The sequence below is a fragment of the Halichondria panicea genome, chromosome 2 (genome assembly GCF_963675165.1).
Source record: "Halichondria panicea chromosome 2, odHalPani1.1, whole genome shotgun sequence".
Taxonomy (NCBI): Eukaryota; Metazoa; Porifera; class Demospongiae; order Suberitida; family Halichondriidae; genus Halichondria; species Halichondria panicea.
In genome coordinates, this window is record NC_087378.1 from 298,174 (window position 1) to 323,320 (window position 25,147).

Sequence of the window (25,147 nt, forward strand, 5' to 3'; positions counted from 1 at the left end):
CCCCTTATTCTTGAGGTAGTTTTGCAAACTAGATCTAGTTGTAACATGTCAGTCAGCGCAGCATGGATACACGAACACATGGGACCATATAATGATCATATGTTATCATCTGAGGAGACTCTCTAGTCTTGCAGGCCATACGTTGAAGGAGGGGACGGCTACCTTGTAATCACACTCACAGGACAGTGTGTGGACGGGATTAATAAAGTTTCTATTTCTATCCAAACTATTTGTTCATCAACTTAAATCATTACTGAACAATGTTTCTAATAGTTCCTATTTCATCAATCTCACACTCGACCACATCTCCTTTCTGTACGTGTGTGTGTGCAAAACCAATAATAATAAATTTAAATTATTATTAATGAATATACAATTCTACCTTAAGATAAAGCGGAGGTTTTCTGAAACAGCCTACTCCAGGGGGGGTCCCAGTAAGCACCACATCACCCGGTTCTAGGGTCATGAACCTTGAGAAGGGGGGGGGGGCAGTGTATAGTAAAATAGTAGCAGATAGCAAACGTACCTGGAGAGAAAGGTGACTAGCCCTTGTGTTTTGTGGACTAGTTGGTTAGTGTTAGAGTTCTGGACAGTCTCCCCATTCAGTCTGCAGCGTATACCCAGGTTATGGGGGTCTGTGGGCCAGAGGGGATGATGATAGAACCATGAGTGAGAGTGCTCACCAGAGAGAGAGGGTGTGGTCACAATGGCTGGACCAAGAGGGGAGAAGGTGTCAAAGGTCTTCCCAATGAGCCACTGTCCTCCATTCCTGTGCAGCTGCCAGTCTCGAGCACTCACGTCATGAGCAACCATGTAGCCTGCAACATGAGACATGGCCTCACTCTCCTGCATAAGCAGCTCACATGAGCTGTGTGGTAACAAGGGTGGTGTGTGGGTGGGTACTGACCTTGATGTTCTTGCCACGCTTGCACACAATAAAGGCCATCTCCACTTCATAATCCAGACACTATAAGATGTATGCAATAATTAATTAAAACGTTTGAACTTGGCTCCAACCTTTGTCTCATCAGAGAGCAGAATAAAGCCATTAGGCTCCGTGATGGTGGAGGCAAACTTGTTGAAGATGACAGGCTCCTTTGGAACAGGAACGTTTTGTTCAGTACAATGGTCAATGTAGTTCAGACCGACGCAGATCAACTTCTGGGGGTCGTAGATGGGGGCTTGGAGTTCAAAGGTCCCTGGCTGGAGGGTGTGGTCAGTTGGAGCAGCCTCCGCTACCCTGCACAGTGAGAATATTAAAGGACAAATTATATTTAATATGGCTATAAAAAAAAAGGCGAGTGTGTTTGTGTGTATACACAAACACACTCGCGCCTAACCAGAATAGCTACGCCAGGCCATTGTACCTTGCTGCTGCTGGTGCACTGGTGTCCCACTGCTGCAGGAAGGTCTTCATATCCTTGGGGATGGTGGGGTCCACAGCAGTCACATCCACCACACACCCACCATTCACCAGCTCCACACCCACACGCCTACACCCCTCACCACTAGCACCACCCTCACAGAACTGCACCAGACGAAGCTTCACATCCATAGCTATGCTCAGAATCTCACATACTTAAAGCTAAACTCCACCTTGAACTCCACCTCATGCAAAAACTCCAGCAAACGGGGGAGGGGCTGGAAGCCCACACGTGACACCCCTTGTTCCGCAGGCGTTACTTCTCTCCGACCTTTGCTGTGCAGTGACTCAGCTCTATACGTACCTTCCAGCCTTCGCTACCTCACAGAGCCGCCATGAGCGAAAAGAAGATAGTGGGGATCCTGCCCAACAACTATGTCCATGTACTGGACCTGGTGAGTGCTGTTTGTGTTTGCATTCAACATGTGTGTGTGTGTGTTTGTGGCTCTGATCAGTACATGAACTGAGTAGGTGGCCTTACAAGTGTACTGTACATGTACTACACACTACCGTCTCCCTCACAGACAACCAACATTACGACACTGGAGGTGGGCCCAGCGAACCTCATGCTGCGTGACAACCAGAAGTTGGTGGCCGGGCCGCACCCCTTTGTCAAGGTACCCCCAGGCTATTACTGCATTGTCAAGAACCCCATTGACCCAACGTAAGAATCATTCGATTAACTTTTGAGTGGTGATTAAACTTTATGTTTTCTGTAGTAAGCCATTACAAGATGGAAAGCTGTTTGAGCCGAGATTTGGTCATCAGGAGGTCCGACTGCATGGAGTAAGTTACCCCCCCCCCTCCCTCTCAGTGTTAGCATTGTTTAACCACACCCCTCAGGAGCCCTTCCCGCTCTACCCCGGGGAAAGCCTAGAGGGAGGAACTCTTGCTGGTGAGTCTATACATGGTGATTGTACATTTCAATGACCCTCCCCCTCTTCTGCCAGACTACAAGGGAGCAGTTCGCCAGCTGCCTGTGTTGAGAGCTTGTCATGGTCTGCACTTGAGGGCACTGGTGGATATAGAGGCTGATGGAGAGATGAGGCGATGTGGTGATGAATGGCAGCTCAAGGGACCTGTCACTTATATCCCTAATCCTGATGTGGTATGTACTCTTAGAAAGCTAACCCTCCTAACATTCACAAAGTGTCTGCTTTCATGTATAAGTTACAGCTCGTGATTACTTGATCCCCACTCAGCACAGTATAGCTATCAGTTTACACTGTCTCCATTCTTACTACAGGAGATTGTCAGGAACATGAGTCCCCAGGTGATTGCGGGTGGCAATGCTCTGAGGCTGAAAGCCAGACAAGAACTAGTGGACAAGGATGGTGCTCCACGCTTCACTGGAGAGGAGTGGCTTGTGAGGGATGTGGGGGCGTACCTGCCTGGTGTCATGGAAGAGGTACAACTAGCATACTAGTAATATTGTCTGTGAAGCTTGTGCTACATGTATTCCCCAGACCTAGTAATAATTGCTGGCCTAGGTTGATTCTAATACCAATTACTGAGTTTATACAGACCCTCCCCCTCCCTCCAGGTGGTTGGTATGGTCGATGCTTACACAATGACTTCTCAAGTAGCACTGCACATTTTGGCCACTGACAACTTTACTGACCAGTTTGGGGTCAAAAGGTGTGTCTGTACTTGTATTGTGGGTGTGGTTTAAGTGTGTGCGTGTACAGGCACATTGGAGACGAGTGGTTGGTCACCAGCGAACAGTGCGAGTCTTATATCCCTGACATCACTGAGGTACGCACACGTCCACACACACACCCTCACACCTTACACACCTCACAGGATATGAAACGTGTGGTGAACCTGACGGTGCTCAAGTCCCACCAATATGCAGTGGTGCTGGACCCAGTGGGACAAGACAATAAGAACACACTTGGTTGCAGAGAGTTGCGTGTCGGACCAACCACTTTCTTCCTGCACCCAGGTAACACAAACTAGGCCACCCACCACAACACAGCCATATTAACTGAGCATTATCTGCTGTAGGTGAGAGACTGGAGACTGGCATCAAGAACTCTATGATCCTCCAAGCTGACGAAGCCGTCGTTGTCACAGCACACGACGAGTTTGTCGACACTCTACCGAATGGTGCGTTTGTTCAATTTCAATTGTGTGTGTCTGTGTGTTACTTGGATGTACGCACTGCTACAGGCAAGACTGTTCAGCGTGGCCCTGGTGACAAGTGGATGATCCATGGACCCACTGAGTTCATACCCAAAACAGAGATTGGCAAGTTTGAGAGGAGGAAGACGATCCCCCTCAATGAGAATGAGGGAGTGTATGTACGAGACATTCAGTCTGGTCAGGTTCGCTGTGTCCATGGACCTCAGGCGTACATGATACAGGCCAATGAGGAGCTGTATGAGAAGGAGCTCACCCCACTAGTGGAGGACTTGCTCAGGTACACTACCATCACTCTGTGTTACCTTGTGGTGTGTATGTGGCCAATGGCCCATTGTGTTCGTATGTACTGCATTGTTAGTACTTCCTTTGTTTTGTGTAAAGTAGCTTTTCCTTTCCATGCAGACATGGTGGTGGTATTGGAGATGCCTCCATTAGAAAGCTCTCCTATTTTGATGGCTCTGTTGACCCCAAGTACCAGGTTGGTATCCACTAGCCAGGATGGTTCTGTTATTTATTGTAATTTTAACCCCTCCAGTCCCGAGACCGTACTCGAGTGATTACATACCGTTGTCCTAGCAACACGGCAGTGCAAGTATACAACTACCTCAAGAAGACGGCTAGAGTTGTGTTTGGTCCTGACCTGGTCATCCTCGGCCCTCACGAGACATTCAACGTCCTCTTCCTCAGCGGTCAGTGAGTGGGGAATAAGATTCTCAACTTGTTTTTTTTAGTGCCCCTAACTTTAGCCTGGAGCGTATAACTTGATTGCATGTGTGCTATGTGTACTGTACAGTAGTGTGATGTGTTGCTTGCTGTGTAAATCAATCATAGCTTTCAGGCCCAACTTTCCATTTTATGAAAGAAAAAGGCTAGATGAATTTGGACCTGTTATTGAGAGACCATAACTAATGTCCAACTTCATAGCTAAAGATTATAACTCTTGGGCAATCTTTTCCCATTTTCTGGTTGCTTTTTCTGAATTGTGTTGTTTGTTGTATTATATGATTTTTTTTGTCTCTTGTAGCTGGCAAGCCCAAGAAACAAGGAGCTCTCATCTCCATCTGTATCATGCTTGGGCCAGACTTTATCTCAGACACTATCGTCGTGGAAACATCGGACCATGCTCGACTCAAAGTAGCCATCTCAATGAACAACGTCTTCAGAGTATGTGTAATATCCCAACTCAACCGTGTGTGTGTGTTGGTCTTATAGTGTATGAAACGTACACTCTTTCCCACTGTTTGTTAATGACTGTGTGTGTCCTCCCCCTGTGTGCAGTTTGAGAAGGGCAATGCAGAGTCTGAGGCACAACTGTTCTCTGTGCCTGACTTTATCGGGTTCGCTTGTCGTGAAGTGGCCAGTAAGATACGTGCCTCTGTGGCCTCACTACCATTTGAGCAGTTCCACAAGTACTCGAATGACATCATCCGTGCTGGAGTGTTTGGCAAGAGTGAGGAGGGGGAACTGAAAGAAGAGCTGATCTTCAATGCCAATAACCTGGTGAGCCCTCATTTACTAGTCGCCCTCTATATAAACCCTCCTGGGGAGATCTCAGTTACTAGTCGCCCTCTATATAACCCTCCTGATGAGATCTCAGTCACTAGCCGCCTCTATATGAACCTTCCTGATAACTGTGTATACATAGACTGTGTTTCTATGTTTTCTCGTATGATAATTTTCTGATGTGTTGGGATAGAGTGTGCGGACTGATGTTGTCAACAAAACATGTTTACTCTCCCCTCAAGCCACAATAGTGTGGCCACTTGCTGACAGCTGTTGGTGTTCATTAAAATTCAATATTTGAACAAGGGTGTTCCTATTCATGAGCAGTGTTGTGGACATTTAGTGATCCCATTGTTGTATTGTGTTTAGGTGATCACCAACATTGATGTCCAGAGCATAGAACCAGTGGACCAACACATGAGAGACAGTCTCATGAAATCTGTGCAGATGGCCATTGAGATATCTACCAAGTAAGCTCAGCTATCCATTACATACTGTCTCCCCATCTAATAATTAGTTATGTGGTTATGTGTGGCAAATTGCAATTAGCAATGCCTCTATTGTAGTGTACATGTTCATGCACAATGTGCTTCTCATGTACACTGACCACGGCTTGTGTCAACATGTGTATCTATGTGCCCCCTAAGTGACTCTACCACCATTACTCTCTTACACAGCTCTATTGAGCGGTTTGCCCAGCACGAGGCCAAGAGGACAGAGCAGAAGGCTAGAGGAGAGTTAGAGCGTCAGAAGCTAAATAATGAGAAGGAGGCAGAGGAAGCTCGCCACTTGCTGTTGAAGCTACAAGCTGTGGCATCTGCAGTGGAGTCCTCTGGACAAGCCAAGGCTGAGGCCCAGGCTCATGCTCAGAGGCTACTCATTGAGGGACAGAGTGCTATTGAGTGTGAGTGAGGTAGTGTGAACCTTGGAGCTTCCACTCTGACTCAGTACAAGGGCATAGTGCATGAATACAGGGACTAGTCATTGTGACAATGCTGTACTGATTGTGTGGTCGATTGTCTCGCTGGACTACTACATGTTGATAAGCAAATGTGGTCATGTTCTCATTAGTGTATTATTTATCACGCTATGACCATTGCTGGCTTCCATGTTTCACTCATAATTATTTGCAATTTTAGGCCATTGTGTGCTTTGGTGGGTGTGTTTAGAAAATAAACTAAATGTCCTTATCCCCCTTCCCAGTGGCTGAGTTGAGAGCTGAGGCTGCTCGAGTGGAGAATGAGGCAGAGTTGAGCTGCCAGTCTCAGGCCAGAGAGGCTGAGGTGTCCTTTATCAGGGAGCAGAACCAACTGGAGATAGCCAAGGCCAAGGAACTCAGTGACATTGAAGTAAGGAGTAATTAATAAGTCAGGGTACTGAATTTACAGCTGCTTGTAATTGTCTTAGTGGTAATCGGTTGTTAATTACATAATGATTGTGGGCGTCTGTTAGACCATTGACTGTGTGTGTGTGTGTTTTGTGCAGGTGGGCAAGTTCTCTAAGATGGTAAGTGCTGTGAGCAAGCAGACCATTGCCCGCATTGCCATGGCTGGCCCAGAGGCTAAGGTGAGAGCATCCAACCATGACTTCCTCTGAGATTATACAGCTCATGTTTACTATTAGACTTAGTACTGCACTATCATTTTGTGGAGATCAAAGCATACAGACTTTATATCAACAATATACATACATACAACATGCAGTCAATCACACCTGTACACATACACACACACACACACCCTCAGCTCAAGATGCTACAAGCCCTAGGCATTCAGAATGTTCTCATCACTGATGGCAAGAGCCCGGTCAACTTGTTCCAGTCCCCTCAAGGCATCACGCAAATGCCCGGACACTACTGAGATATCGAGAGTAGCCAATTATAACGACTTAGGTTTTTTATCGTGTTTTTTAGTGATTGACTCTTCATAATTATAACGTTTTAGATCCTGTTGTGTGAACTCTCACAATGTTAGAGATTGTATAGTCTGAAATTATTTTTTTGTTGATGATTAATCATTGGCGATGTTGTATAATTATTATGAGCTGACAATGGCAACTGATATGAATAGCTTGAACAGGTAAGCAAAAAGATTGTTCTAGAATAATCTAGTAAAAATTAAATGCTTCCCCCGCATTGGCTGATGCAATGCCTTTGGCAATGACTGTCAGCTTTCTGATTGGTGAACATCAAATTACGTCATCTGTTTACCTGAATTTTATATAAGCAGAGATCTTGGCAATAAATTTAATTTTTTACTCTCGATTGATTTTGACTCGATTGAATTGTTGTTGGCCGTGCTGAGAAGCCTAGAGAGCTTATCGAGCTTATCTTGCCTGTATTGCAGGTACTGAAGGACGCAAGCAGCTTTGAGACCATCCGAAGCCACCTCTTGGAACAGCAGCTCAGCTCACACTACTGTTGCTCCAAAAGTGAATGTTTGCGTGACTACTCCTCTCTCACCGGCCGGCTACTCTTACGCAGCCACTGACGACCCTGCAACTGTCTCTCACTTCCACTACGAATCACCACCAACCAACCGACGTTTGGCCAAACTAGAACTATAAAAAAATCATTAAAGTATAATTATTTCATCTTTTGAAGAATTTTACTGCACTCATTTTGCACACAGCAAGTTACAAGTATGTCTTCGATGGAAGTCGACATTCCGCAGCAAGTAAATAGCTACAAATACTCTCCACCGACCAACGGTCATCATGTACATTTCGATACTGAGATCAAGGTTGTGAAGCTCGCCGCCACAAGCACAGCACCGCAGCAACGTCCCAAACACAAGTCTCGTAGGAGAGCCCGCGTTCCTAACCTTGAGCTGGAAGACGATGAGATGTCTGGTGTGAGCAGCACAGGCAAGCCCCCTTCCCCGTCCAAACTAAAGAAGATGGCTGACAAGGACCGTCATTCTCGCTCTGGCCGCAGGGGAAATCCTAAGAAAGGTGAGGGTTGTTGATGTAAGGACACCTTGAATTGTATTTTGACTTGCTGCAGTAATGTCTGACCATAGATGGTTGTGTTTTGTGTGGGTGCTGTAATGGTGATTGCCAAGTCATGTGTGTGTGCCTACTGTACAGGGGTGTAAGCTATTGATAGTCTCAGCTGGTAATCCCATTGTATAGGTGTAATCTAGCGTCAGTTGACACCTCGAGTGGCAAATAGAGATACCTGTTATGATTGCCATTGGACACCCATTAGCAAACTTGCATGTTTACTGCATTGTCAGCACTGATAATGCATGGTCAACATGGTGCAATGATTACGCTTGATTGTTGCCAATGTGCTGATGTTGTGCTGATGCCATTGTTGTGTTGTGTGTGCCACAGTTTGCAGGTGTGCTGTGAGGTAGAACTTTAGGTTACTGGTTACCTTTGAGAATTGAATTTTTGAGTGCTGGGTTAAATTCATTAGCCAGCTGCACCCAGTTCTATCTAATGATATTCATTTGTCATTTGAACTAGTGTGGCAGATTAATTAGTCCCTTGGTTGTTGTTTTAGAGCTTCTCACATTATCTGCACCCGATGAATGCCGGTGTTGTTTACTGCTAAATCCCGTTAAACTGGTTTGTCCAGATTTCTATCTGATAATTCCTTTGTGGGCTGACCACCATCACAAAGATCTCACTTCCCTTGTTTACATGTCTTATGTTTATCAACAACAATTGTCTTTTCTCAGGTGGTGCTGGTGGCAAGGGCACATGGGGCAGTATCACTGATCAGATGTATGCTGACTCAACAACACAGGATACTCATGACCCCAACTACAGCTCTGAGGATAATGATGAAGTAAGCAGTCCTATACAGTGACAAAGGACAAGGTGTTGATTGCTGTGATTATCTCCCTTGCAGACCACATATCTTGTGAGCAGCCCAACATCCCCTCAATTGAGCAGTGAGGAGTTTGAAAAGACAGCCACTGAAATATTCCTCGAGTACTTTGATCATGGTGATACTGGAGAGGTGGCCAACACTCTAACAGGGCTTTCCATTAAGAACAACAAGCATGAGGTGGGTTCTAAACATGTTGAATGTTGTGCATGGCTATACTGCTATATACCTCCAGGTTATTCGTGTGGTTGTGAGCTTGGCTCTGGAGGAGAAAGATTCCAATCGCGAGAAGGTCTCTGTACTCATTTCTGACTTATATGGACAAGTTGTGAACGGCCGTGAGGTGGCCAAAGGCTTTGAATTGGTTCTGTCTCAACTGGATGACCTCTCTCTGGACACTCCTGATGCTGCCACTGTAGTGGGCAACTTTATGGCTCGCTGTGTGGCTGACGATTGTCTACCTCCGGCCTTTGTCTCTAACTACCCTAAAGTTGACAACAAGAACACTTTGTAAGTGTAATGTTATTGTGCTACTTCAGTGTTGTCATCCTCCCCCTCCCTACAGTGATGCCATGAAAAGGGCCAAGCTCCTGCTGAGTATGAAACACAGCATTGCTCGCCTGGACAATGTGTGGGGAGTGGGCGGAGGTCAAAGGCCTGTCATGTTCCTCATCAACAAGGTAATTAATGATTATAATTATTCCATCAACCCTCCCTTATTATTATATTATTCTGTACAGATGAACCTCCTGCTCAAAGAGTACCTCTCCTCTGGTGACTGTGTTGAGGCTATCCGCTGTCTCAGAGAGTTAGAGGTGCCCCACTTCCATCATGAGCTAGTCTATGAGGCCATTGTAATGGTCATGGAGAATGCTACTGAAGCTTGTGCTGAGATGATGACTGATCTTCTCCTGTACATGTATCAGACTGGCATCATTTCCTCTGATCAGCTCACCACTGTGAGTTTTTGCACGTCTTTTTTCCAGCAATGTTTATGAATGCATGCCGTTTTTTTTGCAGGGATTTATGCGTGTGTTTAGTGATATCACTGACATTGTGTTGGATATTCCCAATGCTTACCACACTCTCAACAAGTTTGTGGATCGTGGAGTGGCTGCTGGTTTTGTGTCTCCCCAGCTTGCCATTGAGAGCCCCTCCAGGTATGCAGGTCAATAGCTGGTTCTGCCTTATAATTAATTGTATGGCTTAAGCTTATTAATTTCCTAGTTTTCTTTTCTTGTAGTCACTGTGTCTGTTGTTTCTTTGTGCAGGGGCCGTAAGCGCTACGTGAGTGAGGGAGATGGTGGTGCTATCAAAGAGCCAGAAGATTAAAGCTAAATTCAACTGTTCCCAAACTGCTATTTTGAATATTTGACCCTGCCTGGTTACGAGTGTTTGTATTGATACATGATTATACGAACTGCTGCTGTATGTGCTGCTGTATGTGTGTATCGATCACCACCTATAAGAGGAGGTGTTAGCTAGAGTGTGTATGACATCTCATGCATTCATTTGTCTCGGTCACTGCCTTGATTCTGTCAATCCCAAACCATCCATCCATGTAAACTTTTGTAATAAAGTGAACCTATTCATGTGATAATGTGTACCTACTAAGCTAGAGACGCTTAATGCCAGGTATGACGCAGTCGCTAATAAAGATAAAAATAATTGATTAGGGGTTTTCCCTCTGATGTGCTATGATCTCGAAATTTAGTCGCCTCATAGAATTTCAACGGTTGGTAATGATCGCCAAAGGAATATAATTATCATGGTTGCCTACTTTTTGCTGACTGTGCAGAATGCGTGGTGTTGTAGGTGGGCGTGGCTGATTCTAGCTGAACTCCGAGCAATGCCTCCGGCAGCAACAACACAAATGCAGATTCTTTTCAAGTGGTGAAGCTTTCAAGAGACAGCTTGTGCAGCGGTCAAGTATCTAAGAGATGGGTGTATGGTGGAGCAAAAGTCAGACTGGTAAGTTGTCTTTAGCAGGCTAGTACATGTCTGTAAAATTCATCACATCGCTGCAATATTTATAATGACTTTTTACTTGGTTAGTTTATATGTAGCTGTGCATCTCTCATTGGTAGCTAGCTCACAGTAGTTATGGTATGCTTATAAGCAGCAGTATTAGTAATATGCTCAGCAGCCACAGGTCTCATGCAAACACCATTCATTTACATGCAGTATATGAGAAGATAGAGGCTGGCCTTCATGTGGACCTTGAGGAGACTCTCATCTCCCCCCCTCCTGGCTGCGAGACAGAGTCATGGCTAGAGTACTCATTCAAGAGGGACATTGTCAGTGTACCCAGCTCCCTCAACGGCTCTTGGGTCGTACTAGATACCAATACTACAAACCACCTATTGCAATCCACCACACCACATGGCAGTACAGAACAACTACAGCATTACAGCAGCACTGAGCAATCATACACAAGCTTAGAGGAAACATCGTACACCACCGTGCTGTCAGAAGAAGTCTCCTTGGAGGAGCTACAGTGTGAAACAAATAGTGAAATGGAAAGTTCTCTATTGACCTCAACACCGAAACAGGAAGGCAGTCTAACATTGGCTGAGTTGGGTAAGGAAACAGTCTCTTCCTCTCTGTATTCATTAGGCTGTATTCACCCAGTTTGAATGGCTGCCTGCCTGCCTGGTTGTGGTGTAACATGCATTCAGCTGAGTAGGCATGCTGACATGGCTGTGTACCCCAAACAAGCGTATTTAATAACAAGTGTAATGTGTAATCAAAACATTACACATTTTTATATTGTGTATTGCAGTCTTTTAGTCTAGGTGTCCAGCTGTTGTCACCTCATCATGATTGTTCATGTACACAGCTGTAGGGGAGTGTAGGGATGGCGTGTTTCTAGACACTGGGTCACTGCAGAGGACTCCAGTTCATTGCACCAAACCTTTCCGTACCAACAGAAGTTTAACCTTCAGTGGCACTGATTCACCTAGTAAGTTTGTCTGTACTTTTAGGGTAGTAGTACACTGATGTGGTACACTAGAAAGTATGTTCTGGTTACTAATGTTGTTTATTTCTTTGCAGGACATTCCCTTTACTCTGGAGCCAGTGTGCTGTCCATGGGCAGACCATTCTCCCCAAACGGTGGTGAGTTGTGTTGCTTTGTCTTTGAGGTCAGCTGTTGGAAGTGGTCCATTTACCATGGGCTGTTTATCACTGCCATCAGATTGTGTTGACAGGAGCTAGACACTTAGTACAGTGCCTCTTTGCTTCTGTTGTGGCTATGGCTGCCACAAGGAATTCACCACTGTTATGTAAGGTGACCTGTTCTTCCCCCAGGTGACTGTCAGTCTCTCACTGCCTCCCTACTAGCCTTAAGCACCTCTTCTGAGAAAGGGCTCTTCATTTCCCGGCTCCTCCAGACCCATCAGACCACCCTCACACAACAGATAAGACCTAAGGATGTAGCCAAACAGCTCTACAACCTCGCAATCCTAGACACAGCTGAAATGAACAGAGCTAGGAGCAGTGCTTTAAACGAGACTGACAGGGCTAAAGCTATTGTGCTGTATCTACAAAAGAAGCTTAGATACAAGCCAGAGCTCTTCTCTGATGTGTGTGCAGCTCTCAAGAAAGCTGGAGTGGAGATCATTCAACAGATCAAAGGTTTGGTGTAGTTTACATCCTTACATGGCTGCCCTTTGTTGTGTCTGTGTCTCAGCTGTTGTATTGAGGGTATTGCTCTAATGTAGCAAAGTGATAGGGTGTAGCACATGTTCCATTAGTTGCCAAATACTTCAGTTATTGACTAATCAAACTTTGTTTATAAATTAACACACTTAAATTTTCTACAGCTGAAGTTCGCAGCAGATATCCTGATGACTCTGACCTCACAAGGAGCATGTCTGTGCTTAGCAGAGCAGATCTTATGTCTTCTTGTGAGTTCCTAATTTGTACCATGTGTTGGTTTACAATAGAGGCCCACTGGAGGGTATAATGCTTCATTGATTGTGGTACACCATGTTTTGATAACAGCTGATCTGATAACACTGCAGATTGTGAGCCTTTATCATCCATTAGCAGCCAGAGCAGCGAACAACACTTGGAGAACACTGTAAGTACTTGTTGAGGGTCTTGTTATATTATGTTACATGCTTTTGTGTACAGGGCGTTTCCCTCGAGGAGGCTTGCAGAGATGGTCTCTTGGTAACAGCTAAGCTAATTATCTCCAAAGAAGTGTCTAGGAATGTGAGTATCACTGTAGCCAGACTGCAATGCCTTACCACTAACCTGTCCAGAATGGCCCCACTCTCCTGTTAGAAGCGTGCAGACTAGAGGTGAATGTGTGTGTGCTCAATATGCTGCTCACTGAGGCCTCTCTGGACACCAACACCATCACTCAGGTACACACCTCGTGTGCATAGGACCAATCACCAGTATATGATAATTATACCTACGTATACTATAGTATAACAGGACCCCACTCCACACTGCCACTGCTGCTCTCACACCCCAGACCTCCTCACAGGAACTACAGGTAATGTAACTATATCAGACCAACTCCCACTGTATTGATGCCACCTCTCCACAGGCCCACCAGAACCAGCTCAGGCAACAGAGGATGAAAATTGAGAACCTTCTAAAGCATGAAGCAGACCCAAGTGCTAAGGATGATGTAAGTCAAGTTTTATAATCCTTGTATTGCTTATCACTGGACTGTTTCTATATACAGGATGGCAACACTGTTCTCCACCTTGCTGCTCTGAGGAGAGACACTGAGACCGTGGCTATTGTCCTGAGATACAGTACTACTTGCATCGACCTCATCAATAAGGTGAGTATATATACCTCATTGACTGTATCCATTGTATGACCTTTGCCCCCCCCCCCCCCTCCAGCGAGGCAACACAGTGCTTCACATTGCCTGTCATGAGGGTCTCACTGAACTAGTCAAGTTACTGTGTGCCAAGGGAGCCAATGTTACCATGCCAAACAACACCAGGGTGAGTGAGTTCATTGTGTATCTATCAACTTTCCCCTCTACAATAGTTACTTGTACAAACACTATAATGGTACACTGACTGTATGATATGACCCACACACACACACACTACATCACCTACAGGAGCACAAGACTCCCCTGCACTATGCCTGCTACTGGGGCAGTGTAGAGTTGGTGACCCCTCTCCTCAGCAGGGACTCCTCATGCGAGTACATGAATGCACAGGACGGTAATCAAGACACTGCTCTGCACATTGCCAGTCGCTGTGGACACAAGGCCATCATCAAGCTACTCGTGTCCAGAGGGGCAGCTAAAAGAGCCAAGAACAAGGTATTTTTCTACCACATTTCAAAATTAAGAATTTTAACTTAATTAGCTTGAATTCACACTAATTAACATGTAATACCACTCTTCAATCTTTGATCATCACCTTATGTTGTGTGTTTTAATTATGTATTCCTGTCCCCCTCAGGATGGCAAGACCCCAGTAGACCTGGCTATTCAGCACGAGCATAAAAAAGCTGCCAAAACGCTAGAGAAGAAGAGCCCGTGGTTGAAGAGACGCCGCACCAGGTCCAGTGGAGCCACCTCTCCCCTGAGAGTGGATATTGGACATGAGGCTCTGTGTGAGAGTGACTGTGACGAGACTATTAATTAATTGACTGTGTGTTTGTGTCACTAAAAAAAATCATTACACCATTTTGCGTACCTGCTTTTGCTTGCAGGTTTAACTGTCTGTTCAGCTCTGTTTGTATTTTTGTATTCTCATCATTATTATTTTTGTGTGCATGTACTATTAGGAGTGCACATGTACTCCTGGCACTATTTATACTATTTTTGTGTCTCTGTACAGTGGAATCACATTCATTTTTTGTCATGTGCACAGCATTAACTATATTCATATGAAATCTTGTAAAGATAAAGAATATTGACTACAAAGAGGAATTGAAATATCAAAAATAATAAAGCAATCTAACAAGCTATGGGGAACAGATGGTCCAGACACAGTAAGGGAAGTAATTGGTGCAAGCCCAGCAGAGTTTGTAAGCTTAGCTGTATATTGATAATCTGCATATTGATAATCTGCATGTGCTAACAATTTGGCTCCTGTATACATTACAGAGGAGGATACTTCGGCTTCTCTGCCACCACGTCTGCTCAACAGTTCACGGCCTCCCCCTGTCCAACGAGCCAACAGTGATCCAGTCAACTGTCCAATCCCTTCACCCACTCCTGAAGAACACATTCAATTCACACCTTTCAGTTTCATACTACCAGATAATGCACTCTCTGAACCTTCCCTCAAACACCCGCCCACCACCCTCCCACAACCCACACACACACACAACGATGATGATATTGAGCTGTCAGTACGAGATGAAGGTGATGAATGGTGGAGTATCAATCGTAGGCTTGCAGCAGACGCAGTGGCGGCCACTCCCAACACTAGCAGCTCTGAGGGCACTGACCAGGGCAGTCAGACAAACACCTTTCAATGCTCATATCTTGGAATGCATAGCTTCACCATTGGCTCGAGGGAACCACAGTCAATAGAACAGAACACAACAGAACAGCAACTACAGGAAGATGTTGTATTGGAAGAAAATAGCCATTCAAAAAGCAGCCAAGAGCAAGGACACTCTGTGAGCGTTGGTGGGAGTAGCCACATGCCTGCAGTGTACCTTGGCATGAACAGTTACATCCTGACCAAGGAGGAAGAGCTGGAGGAACCAGAATGCAATGATGATAAAACCACTCAAAGTCATGAGGAGTCAATTAATTACAGTAGCTACAATGCTGTTTATCTGGGAATGACATGCCATTAATTGTTCTGTTTTTGGATTTACTGTGTCTCAATAGCTGCATTGTTACTATTGTATTGTTGATGTGTACAACACCTTGTTTCTATCTCTACCACAATGTTATGTCAAGAGGAACTCTTGGTCATGTGCAAACACAAACCCTGGGACTTCCCCGATCCCTAACTCGCTAGCTATATAGCTGCTTCTATCTATGCTGCCACGAACAGTCAACTACTAGCCTAGGCTAACCTGAACACTCCTTTGGCAGTTGATACATCAAAACAACAGGTACAATCATTGATACAATAGCTACAAAAACTGATAAATAGCTAGCTGGTGTCATTAAGCCTTCTAAAGTTAACTTCAAAAGGGGGGGTCAAGGGACCCCATGGACCCTCCTCTGGATCCGCCACTGATAGCCTCCGATCCCATCTTCAGTGCGGCCTGGAACGAGGCTAGGCATACCGTAGCGGGTTATTTTCGAGGCACTAAATTCGAACAAAAGAGGATTTTATTCTGTGTGGTCAATCCTCCTCGAAAACCTCGAAAATTTTGTGCCTCGAGCTATAACGGACATACGTAGATACTTGCTCATAATTAAGTGCCTTAATTTATGAGGCATTAATTTATGAGGCACTGCACTAAAGCAAGACTACTCGAAAATTTGAATTTACTTCCCGTATTGTACTCTATATACTGTAGGGGTATGAACCTCCATCCTTGCCATCCTTGAAAATAAAATCTTTATTTGAGGCGAACAAATTATAACTAAAACGAATGTTTCAATGGCTCCTACTATAGACACCTACCGTATACGTGGAAAATTGGTCGGTTTTTAATTTGGCGGATTTACAAGATCGCAATTAGTAGACACAACACCATTGCAGCAGTAGCCACGCCTGAGACGACAAGTCAGTTCAAATGCATTATTTGCCAAATCCACCAAAATTAATTAATAATAATATTGTCCAGTTATAATTAGAAAAAACTGCTGTTGATGAATTTGTATGTACATGTTACCCTCTTCTACTCTACGTCTTTTTCTTATAGGGATTCGGAACTGCTCTCGCATTTTTGTAAGAGTCAGCTATCCTGCCTTCTACCAAAACATGGCTTCTAAGCCAGCTCCTGGAAGCAGCTACCAATCTATTGAATACCAAACGATGGTCAAGTGTGCTTCTTCAAATTTAAATTGCATTAAATCATCACCAAACACCATTGGAACAGCAATGTTCGGAGAAGGCTACATCTCCGAGTATGTCAGAGATATTGTTGGTTCTACGAGTGTATCCGGAGTCGACAAAGCACAACAGCTTCTGAATACCATAACCGATCGTGTAAAAACCGATCCCCTTGCTTACAATGGCTTTGTTGAGATCATCAGAAATGAAGGTACATGGGCATGTTGTTATTTGGAGCAACTTCAGAAAGTCTATGAGGAGCTTAGCCTTGAAGCACAACAAATTGAGGAACAGTGCTTGAGTGATTCTGATAATTCCTTTCATTCCCTCCCTGACGAGTTATCTTCTCTCAACATAGGTGCAGATGTTACCTCACAAGGATTCATTTGTCCTTATTGTAAAAAGTGCTCTCCCGAATCTTCTTTTGAAAATGATTGCCCACATGCTGAAGAGACAGAGAAGCTAGAGTGCAAAGCTTTCTTCCCATTTTTAGATTGCTCTAAAATTGATCCTGAAGATAAGAAAGATCTAGAATGGCACCTTCTTCAAGATTATCGAAAGATTCTAAAGTCTTACGCTCGCCTGGAAAATTCACTAATCAACTCTCTTGAATCTCGTGAAGTGAACATTGAAAAACTTGACAACTTTGTTTGGAATCTCGTAGAGCCACCTCAAACACAGCAGCAGAAAAAAGTCGAAAAAGCTGAAACGGTGACAGCAATATTTATACGTGTACGTCCTCACAAATCGTTCTTCAATTATGATATTGTAGAAGAAGTTTCAAAAGAGTTCGGGACACCTGCCGATAAGAAATTAGTTGCCGAGTATGTAGCTGCCTTGAATGAATACTGTAAACGCAGTGTGTTTGAAGTTCCTCCTGTCTTTATTCATAATGCCTCCGAAAGGAATGATTGCAAACAGTTTGCTTTTAAATACACTCCAGGAAACCCTGTTACACTGGGAGACGTTCAGATTATACGTAGAAAAATTGCTTCTATTCTTGGGATTAATGTGAGACTGTTGAAGCTTTGTTCTATCGAAAAAGGGTGTGTAAAAATGGTCTTCCTTGTGCCCGAGTTTGTTCTTGAAATTATTAACTCCATTTCTGTGAAACAGAGATCTGCACTTACAAATCTCTGCATCAAAATTGTGCCAGTAATTGACAGCCGTCAACCACACTCAGATGCTATCACAGTTTCTGATAAAGTATGTCGCTTAGCTATATGCATACATACTAGTATACGTAGCTGGTTTGTAGCTGTCTGTTTCATCCATATAACTCTTCGTTCACAGGAAGTTGAATCTCCAAAAGCTGACAAAAAAGGTCAGTCATTATTCCGAGGCGCGTGGGCGGTCACGGGTTATAGTATAGTCTGTTGGTTACATATAAGGGTGCAAGATTGGATCTTTATACCGCAACCAGTAAATTATGTATAATTGTGTAGTGATGCTGACATAATTTTATTATGGGGTGCTGTTTGTATCAAAATCCAAAAAGGGTTGATGGTATGAAATGGAGTCTAGCCGTAATCATGACATCTCAATAATCATTTCAGGTTTAGCCTCCTTCACTGGCCTCCTCTTCGAGAAAGTGCGGTCTAGGATCGAGGCTATTGCAGGCGATGCTGAACAACTCAAGGTGCTGTTACGCAGCGATTATTCTGAGTCTGCCTATGGCCAGGATGGAATAAACATAGACATGATTAAGCCAGGTGATGTCAATTACTAGCAAATAGGACACTTATTGATGCATGATAACACAGTTGCCAACACTGCGGACACCAACCTTGAAATCAGTGATGATTCTGCAGTTTCAGATAAAGTGTATGATATTTATCGAAGCGTAGCTGCACAAGGGATATACCGTATACGTAGCGCTAAATTTTTTCAAGGGGTTTAATTTTTGCTGTTTTCGTAGGTTAGCAATCCTACATAAAAATAAAGTCCACGAAAATTGTTCTGTAATTAGAATTATCAGCTAAAACTTAAAGGCGTGGCTTCCAGTAAGCAGTCATCCCACAAACATTGTGCAACGAAATGCTTTTAGAGGCTATTCCAAATTTTGCGCTTACGATATATACAATAAAGCTGACTGTGTGTCTGTTTTGCAATAGATTTGTCGTTGAGGGTGGGTTGTGCCATGCAACCTACCATCCCCGAACCAGAAGGTTATATTGACTCTGAGCAGCCAAAACCAAAGCCTGTTCTCCCAAATGGTAAGAGTGCTCATGCATTTGTGACAAAATAGGTTCACAATCTTTTCACCATTATTTTAGAAACTGGAGAAAGTATGGTCGAATTCATATACAGACGAACCAAAGACAATTATGTTCGATTGACAAGTGACATCCGTAGGCTAAACCCTCACCATGTAGCGGTGTACCTGTTTCAGAATAACCTGATTGGCATGGAGGAACTCAACTATTCGGCTAACCTATACCGTGAAGATAGTGTCAAAGCAACTCGATTAGCCAATGTAATCTTCACCTGCGACCTCCCTCACCAGTTCCAGGCTGTCCTGACGGCATTCGAAGAAGCTGGAGTTGAGACTGTGACAGAGATTGCAGGTAAATATTAAGCGTTTTTTAGTTTGTATTAATTTTAAGCTGTTGCAGCTGAAGCGAGAGATCTTTATCCTGATGCCTTCCTTCCTTCCTCTGATCCAGAGACTCCACTGAGTCAACAGGTAATCATTGTATGACTTGTGTATGTATGGTAATATAATATAATTGTTGACCTTGTAGAATAAAAACTTAGAGTTTGATCAACTTAAAGAAAAGATAACGCAAGTGTCAGCTGATGGAGGTGGTGGTCCCACAGCAGCTATAGCATACATTAACGAGCTGGTTCATCCAAAGGTTGGTTACGGATAAACTCTCACGCACCGGTATTTCACATGCAAAGCTATTGGTGGGTGTGGTTTCCTGGCATTAGAAGAACCCACAAAAATTAATTTATGTTGAGGGCTCTGGAACAAAATAATAGTAAAAAATTTCCCACTATATACGGTAATATGTTGTGCAGGAGAGGGAGTTGCTGCTTCACAAGGCCAGTCATGGCACCACTGACTTGAATACCTTCAACATTGTGCTCCTGTCTACAGAGGCAGCATTGATCAACTTTTCAGATGAGGTAAAATAATAACAGCTGTATAAGTTATTTGATGTGTTGTCTAACCTCAGAGAGTCAACCAGAGGACCCCACTCCATGTTGCTTGTGCGTGTCTGCCTGATACTCGAGACGACATTAAGACTAAGCAACAGTTGTCAAAAATCGACAGCTTATTGAAGCATGAAGCTAAAGCTACACTGCAAGACATTGTGAGCTCATGTTATACACACACTGCTAATAATGACGTGTCTACAGGATGGCAACACCCCCCTACACTTGGCTGCACTACGCGGTAATGCCAAAGCAGTGTCATTGATTTTGACGCTTGATCCAGACTCCAGGAACATAGCAAACCATGTGAGAGATAATGTATTAGCTGCGCACATGAAAATAATGATAACATAATATATATCACCCTGTGTTCTTATGTACAGCTTGGTAACACAGCATTACATATAGCAAGTAAGAAAAACTTCTTGGAAGTGGCCCGAGCTCTGTGTGCGCACAAGGTGGATGCTTGTCTATCCAACAAGACGAAGGTTGGTGAAGGGATCGGTGTGTGAGTGTGTATATTGGGTAATGTTGGCATATAATTACAGAAATCACGTACTCCTTTGCATCAAGCTGCGTCCAATGGCCATTTGAAGATGGCAAACATGATCCTGGAGTATGAACCCAGTTCAGCAGTGTGTGTTGACAAGGTTTGTTCGGATATTGTCATGATACCATAATGATTAATAGCTTTATTTTGTAGAAAAACATGAGCCCTCTGCTACTGGCTGCTAAGTGTCGCAAGGTGAACATTGTTGAGCGGCTGGTCAAGAAATCTCTGTGTCCAGTTTTTGTAATTGATAATGTGAGTTCTAATTTTTTGACATGCCACAGGCTAGATTAAATGTCTCCCTCACTCCAGGAGGGGAGGACCCCTCTCCACTTTGCCTGTGCCTGGGGTAGCTACGAACTTGTTGAGCTTCTCTTGAAAGCAAACAGCTCGAGAAATTTCGTCAACCACAAGGACAACAAGGGAGATACTGCATTGCATATAGCCGGTCATCATGGTGATACCAAGGTCTGGAAACTTCTGTGCTCTAAGAATGCCTCCAAAAAAGCAGTCAATGATGTAAGCTTTTATACAGTACTCTATATGTATCATTACCATGAACCACTCTAGTTTGATGAGACACCTAAGGAGGTAGCAGCCAATGCTGGTCATCACTCTCTTCCTTATAGAGGACGAATAATTAAAAAAGTTACAAGGAAGATTCAGAAGAAGATATCAAAGCAGCCTACCCTAAGCTCCTCTCAGTCGTGTGTGTCCCTCAGGTCTACTGCCAGTGCCCTGTCATTCCAGTCCACCATCTCTGCCAACAACTACCTACAAACTACCGAAGAAAGCGACCTCGATGAAACTGTGTGAACTGTTTATTTATTATTATTTCTCGTCTGATGTTTTTATGTCTTTGTACTCGAGTACTCATGCTATATATGCAACCAATGCATCTATATATTTTTACCTAGATGTTTTGATGTGGACATAATACATGTAATGTTATTATCTGGAATAATTATTGTAAATTACATGGCTGACATAAAAAGTGCTAGAGACACAAAAAGTGAACAAAATTGAGTGAAATGAACAGTACTGTGATAGTCCATTATAGAGGCTCTCCACCAGCTGGGGGGATGGTATGGGCGGAGCTAGTACTCGTCAGCAGAGAGTGGGCGGAGCTAGTACTCGTTAGCAGAGAGTCTGTCGAGGACATCCTTGGAAAATGATCTCTTCTTCTACTATTGAACAATCCTCTGATGCCCTTCTTGGGATGTGGGGGATGACCAGCATTTACCCCAGCCTCCTTGGCAGTCTCACCAGCCTGTACATAATACAGAAGGGGCGGTAAATAGCATCAGCCACATAAACTTGCAAAACACATGATATATAATACAACTTAGGGGGAGGGGAAGCCAACAACAGTTACACAGTTACACTAGTTGTACATGTACTTACTTTGTTTGTGATTTTCTTGGATGCATTCTTTGACTTGAGTAGGGTGACTATATCACAGTTACCATGCCGATAAGCTAAGTGTAGGGCGGAGTCTCCGTGGTTGTCTTGAGTGTTTATGTAGGAGTGAGATGAGTCAGTCTTGAGCAACCAGCCCACCAGTTCACTCTCCCCCCACTCACACGCATAGTGGAGGGGGGTACGTCCATCCTACAGGGGGAGGGAAGGGGGGTAGTGTACATGCATAGTGGAGGGGGGTACGCCCATCCTACAGGGGGAGGGAGGGGAGGGGGGTAGTGTACATGCATAGTGGAGGGGGTACGTCCATCCTACAGGGGAGGGGGGTAGTGTACATGTACTATAGGTATTGTTAATCATTAACCATTTAGAGGACATGAAAGCTGTTCATACAATGCTTACACTCGCAGTGTAGTGACCTTACACCCCTTATTATTATATGCAACAATGGAACAGCTGACTCAGAGCACTACACAATAATAGCTTCTGTGTGGGTGGAGAAACTGCTGAGTCATATTATAGTGAATATGGTACTAGTGGGTACAATAGCTCACAGCGTCAGGCCAGGTGACTGGACAGTGTTGCTGACTCAACAAGCTAACAGCCATGGCAGCAGAGCGATGTTTCAGGGCAAGATGCAGCGGCTGCATTCGTTTCTATGGAAGCAAGGAGGCACATGAGATAGTTGGGCCTATCACATGACAATGGCTTACCCCATCAGTACAGTCCACCACTCCAGGGTCATAGTTCACCAGCACCTCCACTACTTTAGTGTGTCCCTTCACTATGGCTTGGTGTAGTGGACAACGCTGCTTCTATAAGAGGGGGTGAAGGGTTGGTACAGGGTCATCAATATAACTAGCATACCTTTGTTCTGTTGAGCAGTCTTGCATTGGCTTGATGCTCCAGTAGTACAGAGATGACACTAAGGCGTCCTTCTCTACAGGCTATGTGCAGTGAGGTGTTGCCCAGCTGCACACAGTTAAAGACTATGAATACACGTTTTAAGTACATTCACACTTTCACAAGTCTAGCTGGGGGGGACACAGCTGGTTGTAATTACTGGGTTAGGAGTGCTCTGGCATCATGAATCAACTTGGAGGTTGACAGAGCAAAGCAAACAGGAACACAAGGAACTTAATTCAGTTCCTAATAGAAAACCCTGGTCAATGGCTTCAATACAATACTCATAAACAGGAAGCCTGGAACACACACACACACACACACACACACACTACCACAACTCACGTTGTTGGCAATGTCCCGGCAGGTTGGGGTATTCTTGAGAATGAGTTTAACACAGTCTGCATTGTTGTGCAAGGTGGCCAGGTGCAGTGGAGTGTTGCCATCCTATACATGCACATAGCAACAATGGTGAGGCTAGCTAGCACACGGTGAGCACATGTTACCTTATCAGGCAGAGTGCAGTCTGAGCTGAGACTGAGCAGTTTAGTGATCTTGGTTTTCTGTTGTTCCTCAAGCCAGCGAGTCCTCTCATTGATAGTCAGTGGGAGGTAGGTACAAGCCACGGCCAGCGGTGTGCGATCATCTAGTCTCTGTGGATACAATCAAAGAATCACTAAAAGCAACAACAAACTCACTAGTTTAAACCATCCACTAAAATAATCTCCTGAGCGTGCACAACAAAGCTATAATTACACTACAAATGCACATACATTGGAGTGAAAAGAAAACATGTTAAATATTGATTGGCTGACCTCATTCCTGTGATTGACCATGTTCTTGTCGACATTCATTAGAACAATGTTGAATGTGAACACATCAGTGCCCTGTGCACACGCCTCATGTAGCAGCGACCTGCTGACCTATACAGAGACAGAGGGGGGGGGCAGGGTAAATAGCTATTGTAATTTATAGGCAGTAATGGTCTAATATCACACAAACACCAACCCACCTCCCTGTCTGGATCTTGGTCGATGTGTCCCTGCAAGAATCTCACAGCTGCCAGGAAACCATCATCTCTGAACGTCCTCCGTGTCTCCATCAGCTGTAGTAACACGCACATGACACATCATGTACACACCAACACAGGAACTGACTCACAATGCTCTCAACTGGACTGTCTTGCAACGTACTGGTTGAGATGTAGTCGAGTTGAAACCCTTCTGATGGTAATCTCCCAGATCCACCTGCAGTTGATAGTACACATACACGTTCACATTATGTTATGAGCTCAACAATCAACGCTTACAGTCGCTGTTGGAATTACTGGGATGTCTAAATGAGTCCAGATCACAGCGCAGGTTCAGTGAGCGGCCACTCCCCACGCTGTCCGCTACCTCAGGAAATGCCAGTGACATAATCTCTCTAGACTCCACACTGGCAGTCCTAGTGGTCCTAGACTCAACACTGGCAGTCCTAGCGGTCCTAGACTCCACACTGGCTGTTCGGGACTTGTCCCTAGGCCGAGACTCGAGGCTGGACAGAGGGGAGGTATCTTGTAAGAGGGGCCCAGAGTCTGCACTGGAGCTTCGGGTGTGCTGAGGACTGGAGGGACCTGGGTCACATGATAATGACTCCTCGATAATGCTAGGAAGGGGACCGGGATCAAAGAGAAATCTGGATCTTGGCAACTCTGGATCACTGGGACACTTGTGTATTGGCCTGTCTGCAGAGCATGGCTCTCTTGAAGGACCTGCATGTACGTAGTCAACCACTAGCTACAGTAAGAGTTGGGTGGGTACCTGTGTGAATATCCTCTGACACAAACACCTCACAGCTCTCCTCTATCCCAGGTCCAATAAGAAGCCAGCCCTCAATCTCTTCTGGTGGGTGGTGGCTGGGCTCTGCAAGACAGGTTCCATCATACACTGCACACTATATATCATGACAGCTAAATAGTCTTACCTTGCTCTTGTTGACTGATAATGCCTCCCATGATTCACTGCTTGGCCTGGCTTGTCAAACTTGTAGATCTTCAGTCAATAGTGCAACAAATGGAGCCTGCATAGGATGCTACACTGCAGTGACTGCTCAGCTAAAATGTACGGTAGTACAGTACAGTAGTATTGTAGTGAGAAAGGTCAGCAGTCAGCAAGAAGTCAGCAGAGTGAAAGATCGTCAGTGGAACAAACCGTTTCAGTTGTATCATATGATACAGTACTGACGTCAGTACTGTATCATCTATGTTG

The 25,147-nt window shown here is 44.5% G+C and overlaps 6 protein-coding genes across 6 annotated transcripts; 4 read left to right on the plus strand and 2 right to left on the minus strand.

Moving 5' to 3' along the window:
- Positions 1 to 185: 185 nt before the first annotated feature.
- LOC135332310 (fumarylacetoacetate hydrolase domain-containing protein 2-like) lies at positions 186 to 1,601 on the minus strand. The gene is made up of 7 exons (XM_064527700.1): positions 1,368 to 1,601; positions 1,018 to 1,240; positions 908 to 967; positions 684 to 846; positions 527 to 635; positions 383 to 470; positions 186 to 313 (listed from the first exon to the last, which is right to left on the minus strand). Exons 1-7 carry the CDS (start codon positions 1,553 to 1,555, stop codon positions 251 to 253), a joined length of 894 nt encoding a protein of 297 aa, XP_064383770.1. The 5' UTR covers positions 1,556 to 1,601; the 3' UTR covers positions 186 to 250.
- A 55-nt stretch (positions 1,602 to 1,656) lies between these two features.
- LOC135332281 (major vault protein-like) lies at positions 1,657 to 7,121 on the plus strand. The gene is made up of 20 exons (XM_064527661.1): positions 1,657 to 1,818; positions 1,948 to 2,087; positions 2,143 to 2,209; positions 2,267 to 2,318; positions 2,374 to 2,531; positions 2,670 to 2,831; positions 2,967 to 3,061; positions 3,112 to 3,178; positions 3,227 to 3,368; positions 3,431 to 3,532; positions 3,596 to 3,845; positions 3,971 to 4,046; positions 4,104 to 4,257; positions 4,593 to 4,732; positions 4,847 to 5,068; positions 5,441 to 5,541; positions 5,749 to 5,975; positions 6,275 to 6,420; positions 6,557 to 6,637; positions 6,817 to 7,121. The coding sequence occupies exons 1-20, from the start codon at positions 1,759 to 1,761 to the stop codon at positions 6,928 to 6,930; spliced, it is 2,556 nt and encodes an 851-aa protein (XP_064383731.1). The 5' UTR covers positions 1,657 to 1,758; the 3' UTR covers positions 6,931 to 7,121.
- Positions 7,122 to 7,304: 183 nt separating this feature from the next.
- LOC135332300 (programmed cell death protein 4-like) lies at positions 7,305 to 10,497 on the plus strand. Its single transcript, XM_064527685.1, has 8 exons — positions 7,305 to 8,023; positions 8,758 to 8,867; positions 8,931 to 9,089; positions 9,145 to 9,419; positions 9,475 to 9,589; positions 9,650 to 9,868; positions 9,930 to 10,069; positions 10,181 to 10,497. Exons 1-8 carry the CDS (start codon positions 7,714 to 7,716, stop codon positions 10,239 to 10,241), a joined length of 1,389 nt encoding a protein of 462 aa, XP_064383755.1. The 5' UTR covers positions 7,305 to 7,713; the 3' UTR covers positions 10,242 to 10,497.
- A 221-nt stretch (positions 10,498 to 10,718) lies between these two features.
- LOC135332285 (ankyrin-3-like) lies at positions 10,719 to 14,798 on the plus strand. Its single transcript, XM_064527669.1, has 15 exons — positions 10,719 to 10,880; positions 11,094 to 11,489; positions 11,749 to 11,871; positions 11,964 to 12,026; positions 12,219 to 12,545; positions 12,734 to 12,817; positions 12,935 to 12,993; positions 13,047 to 13,127; positions 13,178 to 13,282; positions 13,348 to 13,416; positions 13,471 to 13,554; positions 13,612 to 13,713; positions 13,778 to 13,882; positions 14,005 to 14,211; positions 14,354 to 14,798. Exons 1-15 carry the CDS (start codon positions 10,850 to 10,852, stop codon positions 14,537 to 14,539), a joined length of 2,022 nt encoding a protein of 673 aa, XP_064383739.1. The 5' UTR covers positions 10,719 to 10,849; the 3' UTR covers positions 14,540 to 14,798.
- Positions 14,799 to 15,138: 340 nt separating this feature from the next.
- LOC135332278 (uncharacterized) lies at positions 15,139 to 21,553 on the plus strand. Its single transcript, XM_064527658.1, has 16 exons — positions 15,139 to 15,971; positions 16,734 to 18,070; positions 18,158 to 18,188; positions 18,421 to 18,576; positions 18,979 to 19,080; positions 19,141 to 19,431; positions 19,480 to 19,550; positions 19,609 to 19,722; positions 19,889 to 19,996; positions 20,047 to 20,184; positions 20,231 to 20,332; positions 20,410 to 20,514; positions 20,575 to 20,676; positions 20,730 to 20,831; positions 20,889 to 21,095; positions 21,147 to 21,553. Exons 2-16 carry the CDS (start codon positions 16,793 to 16,795, stop codon positions 21,390 to 21,392), a joined length of 3,153 nt encoding a protein of 1,050 aa, XP_064383728.1. The 5' UTR covers positions 15,139 to 15,971; positions 16,734 to 16,792; the 3' UTR covers positions 21,393 to 21,553.
- On the minus strand, positions 21,509 to 25,065 carry LOC135332291 (probable serine/threonine-protein kinase DDB_G0278535). Its single transcript, XM_064527676.1, has 13 exons — positions 24,864 to 25,065; positions 24,701 to 24,802; positions 24,208 to 24,651; positions 24,060 to 24,145; positions 23,911 to 24,003; positions 23,714 to 23,821; positions 23,405 to 23,551; positions 23,244 to 23,345; positions 22,863 to 22,967; positions 22,709 to 22,810; positions 22,550 to 22,651; positions 21,981 to 22,187; positions 21,509 to 21,846 (listed from the first exon to the last, which is right to left on the minus strand). Exons 1-13 carry the CDS (start codon positions 24,892 to 24,894, stop codon positions 21,631 to 21,633), a joined length of 1,845 nt encoding a protein of 614 aa, XP_064383746.1. The 5' UTR covers positions 24,895 to 25,065; the 3' UTR covers positions 21,509 to 21,630.
- Between the last annotated feature and the right edge of the window lie 82 nt (positions 25,066 to 25,147).